This window comes from Dipteris shenzhenensis, chromosome 20, assembly GCF_047967505.1.
Source record: "Dipteris shenzhenensis isolate YYH24624 ecotype China chromosome 20, Dip_SZ_1.0, whole genome shotgun sequence".
Classification (NCBI taxonomy): Eukaryota; Viridiplantae; Streptophyta; class Polypodiopsida; order Gleicheniales; family Dipteridaceae; genus Dipteris; species Dipteris shenzhenensis.
Window position 1 is genome coordinate 24,094,480 of NC_141615.1, and position 13,300 is coordinate 24,107,779.

General features: G+C 44.7%; 1 protein-coding gene across 1 annotated transcript; it reads left to right on the forward strand.

Annotated features, from left to right (window-relative positions):
- Positions 1–1,756: 1,756 nt before the first annotated feature.
- On the forward strand, positions 1,757–6,622 carry LOC147889439 (pentatricopeptide repeat-containing protein At1g06140, mitochondrial-like). Its single transcript, XM_087391688.1, has 3 exons — positions 1,757–2,088; positions 2,207–2,259; positions 2,350–6,622. The coding sequence occupies exons 1-3, from the start codon at positions 2,037–2,039 to the stop codon at positions 4,408–4,410; spliced, it is 2,166 nt and encodes a 721-aa protein (XP_087247814.1). The 5' UTR covers positions 1,757–2,036; the 3' UTR covers positions 4,411–6,622.
- The last annotated feature ends 6,678 nt before the right edge of the window (positions 6,623–13,300 follow it).

Sequence of the window (13,300 nt, forward strand, 5' to 3'; positions counted from 1 at the left end):
CCTCCTTTGAGTGAGCACCATTGCCGCAGGAACACTGGTCTCCCAAACAGTTGTGAGTTTACGCACCCTTGGATCTATTGTGACCGTTTTTAGAAGAAGTGTGGCAAACACTTTGGACATGCTGACATGTTGTTGAAACTGAAGCATTTGAGAAACTGCTCGATACAATCTGCTATTTCACCTATAGATTGAGAAAACACAACTGCTCTACGGCCATACATCTACCTAGCTAAAATCTACTTTTTGCTTCTAAGAAGCAAGTTAATGCCTTCTAGCTTTTGAACACCTTAAATGCGTAAGGCTATATCATCCTAAGCATTTGTCGCATCGGTGTTGGTAAAGATTGTTGAGGTTCAACTAGGGTAAATTGTAGAGCTTTGCTTAATGCTTTTATACTAGGCCATCAAGGGGAATGCTTGGGGCGACATGACGAATAATGGAAGGATGTCAATTTGAGAGGGGTTTCCTAGAATAGGGCCATTGATTGAGACAGCACCATGCGGTGTTGTACTTATAGCACGGGACTCAAGTGGGCCAATTGATACGTTTGGTGGAAAAAGTGAATAGCTGTGAAGCGTTGGTCGTCAAACGATGGCACGAACTTGCACCTCCTCCAATTCTAGCTACCAGAAGTAGATCTCACCTCAATGCTCGGATAGCCAAATCATCTAATAGCTAATGTTACAGCTCTTAGCCATTCTGAGTAGCTAATGCTTCCCTTCGCACCTAGCACACGGCTTGCCAAGCGATTTTAGTGATGGATTTGTGAGAAAATAAATTTGGAGAAATAGTAATGTAGATATTGGCGGTGCTCTTCAGACATTGAATCGTTGGATGGCCTCCCAGGTAGACAATCAAGATGGAGGATTTTAGGCGAACACAAACACCCATGCTTCTTCCCGAAGACACTCACATGGGTAAGGGGTGACCGGCGAGCTTGCAACCACAAGCCTTCTGATCATGTTCATGGGACCCTTGCTGCTAGGCGAAAACTTTGGCAAAGCCTTACTACTGGCTATTGTGGACCATCCTGATTACACATGGCTTCCCGTTGCACGGTCACGATATTGGGGGGCACCGTGCTCAACATCGCGAGCAAGACAACAAACCGAGATCTGGGTGGCAACATAAGGCGACTCATTGCTTTAGAGGGTTGGCGACGTGAGTCCTTGGGATTGAAAGTAGGGGATGGCATTCGCCTATAAAGGATCTTTGCTTCTGAAAAGCTTGCGGGCGCATTGCAACGGAGGAGAGCTAGCAGAGAAAATATGAAGGAAACCACGATTTTCTGTTTGCAAAAAAATTCATCCGATTTTCAAATACCTGGAACTCTCTTGCTATGCTTCTAAGTCGAGTCTCCTTTGTTGCGTTGCCTTCTGGGTCAAGTCACCTTCTCACTTGCCAATCGCTCACACCTTTTGGTCCTCTCTTGCTATGCTTCTCAATCAAGTAGTCTTTGCAGCTTCCTTGCTCACAGCTTCTGCTTCTTTGCTAGTTCCTCGCAAAGACCAATTGCCTTTCACTCGCAGGTTCCAATCATTTTTTTCTTGCGTAGCTGCCATTGCGTCTTGGGTAGAATCCATCCCTTCTTGGATGTAACGCTTCAAAAACGTAGATTTGTTTGCATTATTTCTTTCTTCCTTTCTTTCTTGTGAACAGAAAGGGATAGAGAGAGTGCACCACGCTGCATAGCGAGTGTATTTTTGAAGCACCACGTGGCATATCCATAGGAATGCCACGTGGAACCTCTCCTTAAAGTGCCCACGGGGATTGACTGGGACACGCACGCACACATTTTCGACCAAGACGGAGCTTGCAACTACACTAGCTGGCACTCATGTAATTGGGCTCATGTTTCTCTCTTAGTGAGTTTCCTCTACGATGAACATCTATACAGGAGGAGTCATACAACCTCAACGAAACTATGTAGTCCTATCGACGCTCAGGTGCGTGGCCTGAGCTCTTTTCGTCGTGGAGATCCACACTCCGACTGGCTCGCAGCTCATCTGTCCACCCAATCGAGCCACAACCCTCTCATGGCTTCCCCCCAGTTCAGTGGAGCATTGGTCGAAGAATTTTTGCCTTCAGGTACTGCCTTATCTCGCAACGGTTCAAATTGAGAAAACGGGATTGAATTTTAATGTGTTACCACATGGCTAATTTGCTTAATAGCTTGACGCCTCGGAATTGTGCTCATGCTTCGCAGGTAGATCAGGGACCGAGCGTTTATGGAAGAACTACAACAACCGAGACAGCAAAGTAAGTGTGCGACGAGTCTGAACTGAATGATTTGCTCATATAAAGTTGTATTGGCTAATCAGACGAGTCTCTTGTGAATCTTGACAACAGACAAGCTCAAGATCTCCAGATTTGAGACATAAGATTACGAAGGAGTCGCAATGGATAGACGGTCCATACAATCCAGGTTGGGTTAAAGACACGGTCGAGAAAAATGCCAAAGCATCCATTTGTCTGGCTGAAGAGCGTGTGGAGGGTGGTAGAGTTAGTTTCAGGTCTGGAGTAAAGGTGGACGAATCTAAGGCACAAAAACTGTGCAAGAAGACTGGCTGGGAAACGCTCAGCCTAGAAGAGGCCCTGACGTCTATGGAACGAATGCCCCAGCCGCTTTCAGTTCAGAACCTTACGTCCGTCTTGCATAAATGCAGAATATTAAAAAATCGAGCGTATACCAACCGCTTGTATTGCTACATGTGCAAAATAGGGCTGGAAGATCATAGATCACTTGGCAACTACCTTGTTGCAATGTTGGTTCAAGTTGGAAGCATGTGCAATGCTCAGCTGGTTTTTAACAAGCTGGTTGATCGGAATGTGTATTCTTGGACTTCTCTCATCTCGGGTTATATTGAGTGTGGGGAACCACAGCATGCTCTCAACCTCTACCAGAAAATGCAAGAGGATTCTGTACATCCTGATACGTATACCTTTGTGGCCGTACTGAAGGCATGTACTAGGCTGAAAAATGCAGAAAGAGGCCGAGAAATTTATGCTGAGATTGCAAGAAAGGGGCTGGAAAGAAGTATTTTTGTTGGCAGTACCTTGGTGGATATGTATGCCAAGTGTGCCTTGCTTGCAGAAGCACGGGAAGTGTTTGACAAGTTGCCAGTTCGAGATGAGGTTTTGTGGAATGCACTTATCACAGGATATGCCGAGCATGGGCTTGGCGAGAAAGCGCTAAACTGTCTCGAACAGATGCAACTAGAGGGTCTCTCTCCAAATGCTGTCACATTTGTTTGCAGCTTGAAAGCTTGTGGCAGCATAGGAGCCATAGACAAAGGCCAAGAAATACATGTTGAGCTTTCCAGAAAGGGGTTGGAAAGACATATTTTTCTTGGCAACACTTTGGTGGATATGTATGCCAAGTGTGGCTCGCTTGCAGAAGCATGGGAAGCTTTTGACAAGTTGCCAGTTCGAACTGAGGTCTCGTGGCATGCACTAATGGCAGGATATGCTGAGCATGGGCATGGTGAGGATGTGCTAGACTGTCTTGAACAGATGCAAATGGAGGGTCTCTCTCCAGATGCTTTCACTTTTGTTTGGAGCTTGAAAGCTTGTGGAAGCATAGGAGCCATAGACATGGGTCGAGAAATACATGCTGACATTGCCAGAAAGGGGCTGGAAATAGATTTTTTTCTTGGCAGCACCTTAGTGGATATGTACGCCCAATGTGCAGTGCTTGCAGAAGCATGGGAAGCATTTGACAAGCTGCCAGTTCAAGACGTAGTGTCATGGGGTGCACTAATGGCAGGATATGCCCAGCTAGGAGAAAGTGAAACTGTTTTTAATATCATGGAGAGAATGATAGGAGAAGGGGTAAAGCCAAATGGGATCACATTCATTATTTTGCTAAAGGCTTGCAGTCACACGGGTCTAGTGGATAAGGGCCAGAAGTACTTCGAGTCCATGAGCAAAGACTATGGCATCAGTCCAACTATTGAGCACCACACTGGCATGGTTGATCTCCTTGGCCGTGCAGGCCAATTACGTGAGGCAGTAGCAATGGTGAAAAAGATGCCTTTCCATCCTAATGTCGTGGTGTGGCTTACGGTGTTGGCTGCTTGTCGAAAGTGGGGTAATGTGGAGCTTGGAAGACTGGCCTTCGAACATGCAGTGCAATTGGATGAAAAGGATGAAGCAGCTTATATTTTGATGTCTAACATCTATGCAGATGCTCACATGCAGGAGGAAGAGAAGAAAGTGGAGGCGATGAGAGTGAAAGAGCAAGCACGGAAGAAGCGGGGGCATAGTTGGTGGACGGACATTGATGGTATTGTGCATTCTTTTTTGGTGGGCGAGCCAATACATTCCCAAAGAAAAAATATATATCTAAACCTAAAAGAGGACAAAGGTTGTTTTCGTCATTTGCATGGTGTGGAAGGAGACACCTATTGATGTAAAGAAAGGTTCAGTGAGCTAGTGTCACAATGGATACACCGAAGAGGACACTTAGGCTGTTAAAATTCTCCAGGCTTGTAAGGACTGCATAGATAGAGCAAGTTAGACATGCAAACTGCTTTCATGTCTTCAAGGGAGGACATGTGCTCGTTGGCACTAATGGTGATGCTTGTGCATCCACAATAGCCTGTGTCGCTCTTATTTGAAATGCTTCTGCAAGAATGGTAAGTGAGGTGGATTTAGTAGGATGACATTGAGCAGGATGAGCAACTTGCCTTTACAGTCATGGAGTAGCCTTTACAGTCATGGTGTAGCCGGTGAGCTAGAATCTTTACTAACCAGTCATGGAGTAGAAATCCATAAGGGTTGAGCTAGCAGCTGTAATGAATGCCAAAAGCTGGCCAAGTTAGTGGGGATTAGGATAATTAGAACGTGGGGGTATTTGCAAGGTGGAGTAGTGGAAAGGGAAATCCGGTACAGCCTCAAAATCTGCTCCAATCTGTTTGCCGTAGCTGGTCGGGTGAAGTGCTTCGGAGCCAAAATAAGAAGAAGAAGACAAGGAAAAACAGCAGCAGCAGCAGTTCATTTGGGAGGTTTTTACAGCCTATCTGAGTCAGATTCTGGGGCCACTATTATGCTGCCGCTTCATGACACTTAAGTTGAGGCTCTTGACTTTGAAACGTTACATATCAGCATTTTGCAGCACAATTCTTAGGCCTTTTCCAAGGGAAAGACCTACACTTTTGACTGCACATTCTTGTGCAAATTAGAAGCCAAGGGCTGCAATTTTGGGGGGGTCTCGTTGCAGCAGCCCATATCAGATTTTCACAAAGTTGGCTTCCAACGTGGTCCCCACACCAAAGGATGCACCTGGCAGGCATCCAAATTCCTATTTTTCAAATTCATCACCATAGATAAGGCCTGGTCCTACTGGAGGGCCAGGCAAGGTGCCATATGTCAGAGATTACAAGTTGAAACGGGAGATAAGTACACTTAACTCAAACCTTTGTGGTAATCCATTACAATGAATTTGTTGCATCTGGTGTTCTCCCTTTTGGAGAAGATTGTCTTGCATCAGGTTTCAGGTGCTCTCCAAGCGTTTCCCAATGTAGTGCATTGCAAGCAAGACACAGTTTTGTATGATGATTGCTGAAGCTTGGATACTCAGTTTTCAAACATGACAGAAATGCAAGTGAAAGAGATGGCATTGTATGGAATGGGAGCAGACCAAATCATCCAATTATAGTTGGTTCGATGATGCCTAGTGGGTTTATGTCACACACAAGGATGAAAGCGAACACTTGACAATACACTTGCATCTGCTGGTGATGCAGCCCAGCCATGTTCCTTTCTTTCACATGAGGGCTAGGAGTCAATATGATACATTTATGCCACTTCCTAGCATGCAGACATATTATGCCTTAGTATCATCAAACGATGCCCTCAAACCAAGGACAACATTGTCAGGCTGTTGCAGTTGCAATGTCAAAGGATTCTTTGGGATGGAACTGAATATGGATATCAAGAGAAAGAGGGCTGTTATAACAGCTTGCAGGAACAATACACTGATTCAGATGATGCTTTGACAACTCAGCATACTGACATAAAAAATGCCTATATGCAGGGTGGGGGATTGAGTAAACCTACATGTAAGGGACAATCAAGAAAACAATTCTGTTCCTGTGGCTCCAGATTTTCTTTAACACTAAAGCTCTAATAATTTGAAACATCTGATAGACCATGTCGTTTTGGTCGTCCCTGTCCCCCAAAAGCACCGTCTTCCACTTGAACTTGAATGTGATCCCCAAACTGTTCAGCTTCTTTTTCACTGTTTCTCAGTTCGCAGGAGATGGACATTCCCACAGCAAGTGCATGTGGGTTTCTTTGAATCTGTCACACAAAGAGCAGCAAGGCAGAATTTGCGGATTCCATTTCGCTAGTCTCTCTTTGACTGGTAGCTTACCCACTAAAGCCCTCCATAAAATGAAGTTGAGTTTGAAAGAGGAGGTCGCTTTCCAGACCCTCCTGAGTCTTCGGTCCCATGTGTCAACTCTATTTGCAAGGGCATGGAATCTCCATTGTTTCTTCGCAAGCCACGGAACATTGCTGCTCTGATTGCTTTTGAAATCATGCAGTGTAAGTTTGTGAAAGGCTTTCCCTGTACAACAGGAAAAACCTTTGAAATCCTCAGCTTCTATGAAAATGTGAGTCATTGGCCAATCATCTCTTATTCTTTCTATTAGCTCTGGAATTGCCTGGGTCTCTGATTCTACGTACGTAAGCCATAAATCCTGGCTACTCGATCAGGTTCCATCCACCTGCTTTCTCCTGGATCCCATATTTGTCTGAAGGTGGTCAAGTCTCTTTTAAACAGTCTAGCTGCCATCCTTGGATGTGATTCTATCACTGCAGGACTGTCCTTGAACGCCCAGTCAGTTAACCATAAAGATCTACCAAGGGAAGCGTCCACATGAAGCGATCTTAGTCCTGCCCATGAAAAACCTCTCGCTTTAGCTTTCCATACCTGGAGGAGTCTTGTTAGAACCTCAAACTGAGGTTCTCTAAAAGCGCGGCCATACAAAATAAGATCTTGCCAGGGAGAAAGGATTCCTCCTGGTGCGTTCCTACAGATCAGTTGCGTGCCATCTTTGCCCACGGTTTTTTTGCCTCCTAACTGCAGCAATTTTTTGGTACTTCATGCATCATTTTTTGCCTTCATCCTGGTCAGACAAATTCCCCCTTCATCTCTTGGGGTAAACAGCAACTCTGAGTTGAACATATGCCATCTCCCTTCCCACACAAAATTGGTGATGCAGCTAACCAGTTATTAGAAAAGGGCAGTAGAGAAAGAACATATACAAGAGCAGACTCCAAAACATGTTTAGCAACTCTTAACTTTCCTGTTAAGAAAATCGGTTTCCCCATCCAAATATCAAATTTAGCTCTTATTTTCTGGAAGGCCCACTCGAACTGACTCTTCAAGCTCACTACTACACCAACAGGGCAACCTAAATATCTGATGATCTGACCTTTCTGAATTTATCTAAAATTGAAGTTCTCGGTCCACTTTGGCTTCTGAGCCCATTCTAGCCACAGGGCTTCAGTCTTACTATTATTTACCTTAGATCCTGACAATTCAGCAAACTCACTGAAAATTTCCATAAAATTCTTTGCATTCTCTTCTGTACCTTCGAGGAAGCTTGTATTGTTGTCTGCAAAGAACTGCGTGCAGCATTTCATGTTGTCGGGTAGTTCGATGCCCTTCAGTTGTCCTATGCTTAAATGGTAGTCGATTTGGTTCAGCAGCGGTTGAGTGACCACTGCAAAAAGTAGAGGTGCTAATGGGCAGCCTTGCCTTTCTGATCTTTGCAAGGCAAAGCTTTGATAGTAGTACCCATTGACCGAGAATTTCATCCACGCATTGGAGAGCAGCATGTTCGTCACAACCGACAAAATCAATCACCGAAACCCATTGCCCGCAGAGTGAGCAGGATGAAGTCGCAAGATATCCGATCATAAGCGGTTTCTAAGTCCATGTTTAGCATTACAAAACTCTTGTTTTGAACCATGGCATAATCAATTGCTATCACAGCATTGAGCACTGCATCTTTGATGTTTCTACCAGCTATGAATCCATATTGATTCGGGTGGATGATTCTACCCAATAGGAATTTTATCCGATTCGCTATGAGCTTGGCCACGATTTTGTACGTAGTATTGAGCATTGTCAACGGCCTCCATTGATTTAAAGTCACTCTATTGTGACTCTTCAGGATCCCCTTGATCACTCCGGTGTTAGGAGTCCGAGGCATCTCCTCCTTTCTGCAGATCCAGCGAATCAACTGAACCAATTCCATCCTGCAAAGCTCCCAATAGTATTGATAAAACTCCATTGGAATCCCATCCGGGCCTGGGGTTTTTTTCTTGGGCAACTGCATTATTATGAATTTGACTTCATCTTCTAAAAAGGGTCTTCAAAGAAGGATTTCCTCATGTGGCTCCACTTTCAACGGCATATTCTCTAAGAAAGCGTGCATTCTTTGTTCGAAGTTATTTGAAGGAATCAGTTTTGAGCGTGCTATGCAAGCTAAGTGCTTGGCAAACACACTTCCTATTTCTTTCTCCCTGCAAATCAAATTGCCTTCTTCATCCTAAATTACTGTCAGGCATTCCTTTTGTCTTTTATCCTTGACCAGGTTAAAGAAGAAGGGTGTTGGCTTGTCCCCATCTTCCAACCATCTGAGTCTTAGTTGTAGTCTCGCTGTCTTTAGTCTCTCATGTTCTTGCACCCTTAAAAAACCTTCAGTGCCACTTAGGAGTGTTGCCAGCTACCCGTCCATAGGACAGTCTTGGACCGCCGGCAATAGATCCCCTTCTTGTTGTCGAGAAATCCTTGTTCTGTTTTTCCTGAACTGTTTCGCTGCCTCGGTTACTTCCTCAATGCAGTTTTTCCACCTCCTAAGAGGGTTGCCTGGTTTCTCTTTGGCTTTCTACCACGCTTCCGCTATCTTAGCATCGGAGTCCTCCTTGCCAAATAGTGGCACATTGAGCTTGAATGACAACGCACCCTTGTTGGCTTCGGTGTTTGCAATCGGATCAAAATATATTAAAGTGGTCCGAATCAATACAATCTCGCAAGACCTTACCTTCTAGTATAGGCATGACCCAACCTGCATTCTTATTGAAATAAATCCTATCCAATCTTGCTGCCTGCCAAGAGTTATCAACGTGCTTGTTGTGCCAAGTGAAAACTCTCATCCTTCACCGCAACAAAGGTTGTCCACCAGTCCCCAAGACCACACCTTGTCTCTAAATGTGCCTAGGATACTTTCCCTGGTGTGGCATGTCTGCATTGTCATGTGGCCTATCTGCCGCACTGCATACGTTATTCCAATCTACCATGAGCAAAGCTTTCTTGCTTGCCACCAGTAATCTTAGTCTCTCCCACAATGCACTCTTGAGCATCGACTAATTCGGAGCATAAACAAAAACCATCGCGAAGGTTTTTTTTTGTAGAGCAACATGAATTAGTAAAAACTCATCTGACAGATCTTTCACAACCTCTAAGATCTCCAGATCATTACTTATCAATAGGGCAATCCCACCCTTTCCTGCACTTGGATAGTTGCTTACACAAGTGTAGATGCCTTCATAACATGGATCACTAACATCAATGGCTACTACAAGGTTTACATCAAGACACTCTTCCAAATCAATGAGGGCATTCTTTAAGTTTGAACAAACCTCTTTTACAATATTGAAAGAAAAATTATATTCTTAAAGGATCGGCTAGCACTTAGCCAATCGAGTCACCAACCTAAGGGATTTGGTGACAGGGGAAACACCATATGTATGAAGCATTGAAGTGTGGCAGGCGCATAGGTGAGCCCAAATATCATCACTTTGAAGGAAAATGTTCCCCATGGGGTGGAAAATGTGATCTTACTAACATCCTCCTTCGAAATCCTTATCTGATAGAACCTAGATTAGCCATCATAAAATGTATACATCTCAGGGCCGCTCACCTTTGAAAAAATGATGTCTTGAGATTGTTGAGGATGGTATAAATTTCACCATACCTCTAGGGCATAGGGGAAAACCCTAACCCTAACCCTAAGGAGTTCACATGTATATCTTCATGTTCTTGTTCAATACAACTTAGTGTAGAGGTAGCTATATCATGTGCAGTCCTCTCTCTCTCTCTCTCTCTCTCTCTCTCTCTCTCTCTTACACACACACACACACACACACTTTTGCTATCATGGTATTAGAGCATAGTGACTGGTGACCTGTGGAAATGTCAGATGGAAAATCTGAGGTGCTCAATGTGTAGAGCATGACCTGGAAATCATTTTGGCTTTTTGGATCACCTCCTGATCCATTGCAGCGTACCTAGCACATAGAATGAATCCAAATAAAATTCATTTGCTACATTATACACTTCGATGTGTAGCCTACCTGTAGACTAGCACCACCATAGAGGAGATCCAACTCCACCAAGCCAAGTCATCCATTGCCGCATCACCCGACTAGTTTCCACTAGAGTTAGTCCCTTCGTTTCTATCATCGGTGGACCATCTGACACCAGTTCATTTCTATTGGCATTTGGTAGTTCATCACGATTGGTGACACTTTGCAGAGTTATCCCTCTCTTGGATTCAGGGTTGTTACACATCTTGCACACACATACCACCCATGTAAAGTCACACATTGTTGACTATTTTTGCAATTGGTTCCTGCACACATATATTAGCCTTGTACAGCCTCTTGACTATGCTCGACACGAAGTTGTTATCATTTCATTATAGGCTTGATCCTTGGCGCATCGTTGTTCTCACATGACTTGGTTTTGACCATTCATCAATGTAAGCCCCACAGTGGTAGCTCTCACACAGTGTTCTCATGGGTAGACACTCTTGCCGATACACGGGTAAGCCTCTTGCATAGATCACTAGACCGCCTCTAGCATGGAGTTATCCACATCACATAGTTGATGATACACCAGTCATGACTCCGGATGAGATCCATGAGTGGAAAGAGAACCTACTTTGACCATTCATTGCCACAGGGTATCTACTAGTGTACGATGCAGACTTTATCCTCATTGGTCTTGAGAGATCAGATGCAGATTCTCCAAATGTTAACATGGATCATCCCGCAGTTTCTGATCATGCATGTTTGTTGGTAAGCTCTCAACATGAGGCACACTTCTCGGTAAGCCCTCAGCATGAGACACATTTGATAGCAAGCCCTCAACACAAGGCTGTCCCATCTACATCACCACAGTCTGATTCTTGTGATGTATAGCCATCACATTCATGCATGGATCCAACTCCATATTTTGCCACAGATGCTACAGATACTCAGTAAGAGTTCACCAATTATGATCATGCAGTTATTTTCAGTACTACAAAACACTCACATCTCCAGCCACATGCGGAGATTGATGCCACATTGCATCCAGGTCTTCAAGTGATTCCATTCCAATATCTATCACAGATTCTTTCACCTTTGACATGGAGCATATCTTGGGTTCATTTCCCTTCAACAGTACAGATCAATAGATCAATCTTCAAGACATTCCAACTTTAACTCAATCATGCTGCATTACATCCTTGGATCAAGTTATCACCACCACCTCATATCAGCAGATCCTTCCTCAGCGTGAGGATATTTATGCATCAGTGCGGTCCTTCCCCAGTGTAGTGGACAACATCAGGTTCAGCCATAGCGTAACTTGGGGAGACTCAGTGTTTTAGCATGCACTTATGGGTATGATATATAGTCCTTACTTGATGCAGATCAATGGTTGGATCCATGACTTTAGATCAGTCCCTACATTAGCATTCAGCACCTCTTATGCCTTAGAGACATCATATGGCTTTTTTGATATATTTCAGGCTTCTAGGCCTTTACAATATCAGCTCCACCTTGAGCCTATGAGACAAGTGCTACATTCCATGCCGATGGATGTTTAGCCATGTACACATCATATGATGTTAACATCCACAGAGTACAGTCGCTGAATGCAGGGTAATCAATGATTAGAGGAGATTAGGCTTCATGATCTACTTCTACGGACAAGCTCATGGAGTTTGATCCCCAAATGCCCCAAGGCCAATGATTGCACGCAACATGCACATGGAAGGAGTACATCACAAACTCAGGGAGTTTGATCCCCAAATATCCCAAGGCCAAAGCTTCCAGGCAACGTGCATAGATTGTAGGTTCCAGCTGACACCCCAAGGCCAACGATTGCAGGAGACGTGCACATTCTTATCCACTTCAATAGAAACAGCCATGGAAAGAGTGCAGGACAAGCTCAGGGAGTTTGATCCCCAAATACCCTGAGGCAAAAGAGTGCAAGCAATGTGCACAGGTTGTATGTTCAAACTACAAGCTGCTGTTAAGTGTCTCGTGGAAGTTAAGCCTCACCACTCCAGGTTTTGAGCCTCATACATGGGCTTCGAACCCCAAATGACTTAAGGCGTGAGGGCGCTCAAGGAGTTTGAGCCCCAAATCACCTAAGAGTTGGAGGCACGAGGCTAACACAAGCGCTATTTGGGAACCAATTAGGACCACCTCCTAATGTCAGGTTCATCCCAAGCACTCTAATATGGTTAAGACAAGCGCTATTTCCGCTAGTAGGGAGAGATGGAAAGAATAGCAATATGCCTTGGCACCCAACAGGCCCAAGAGCCTTTTTATTGTAAAGAGAGGGAGAGTGCTAACAGGAAAATGGTTGGCCCTCCCTTCAAAAGGTGACATGTATAAAAGGCCAAAGTGTTGACTTTGGTCTTCATTGTTGTTTGCACAAGTTTTGAATAAAAGCTCCCCCTTCTCTTTCAAGAGAGTGTTTTGGGTATTCCCTTGTTTCCATTGTAGTGCCCTTGTATTTGCCACTCCATCCCCCTTCACTCTCACTCTCCTCTTCCCTTCTCCTCCTCCCTCCCTCCTCCCCTCTCTTTTCCCCTCTTCCCCTTCCCTCTTTCTAGTGGAAACACATTGCAACAGTCCGCTTGAGTGACACTTGCGAACGGCTCGTGCCTTGCATTTCTCTCACAAGAAGTAGCTTGGAGTGGAGGCTCCATCGGCATCTCTTCAACATCCCCATGACACGTGAGTCACCGCCGACTCCTTATCCCACACACTGTTGTCCTAACCTTATCCCTACGCCGGTACGGATACCAGTTGCATTTTATCATGCCAAACACTTGGCAAGATTTATTCTGTTGATCGTCGCGATATGCCTACTACACTGCCCGTCGCTATAATTATCCCGCCGCCCATCGTTATACCAGTATCCCGCCATCCGGTGCGATACCCTATCCCTACGACCGTCGCCATAGAGCTATCCCCATGATCATTGGGATACCTCTGGGGTAGC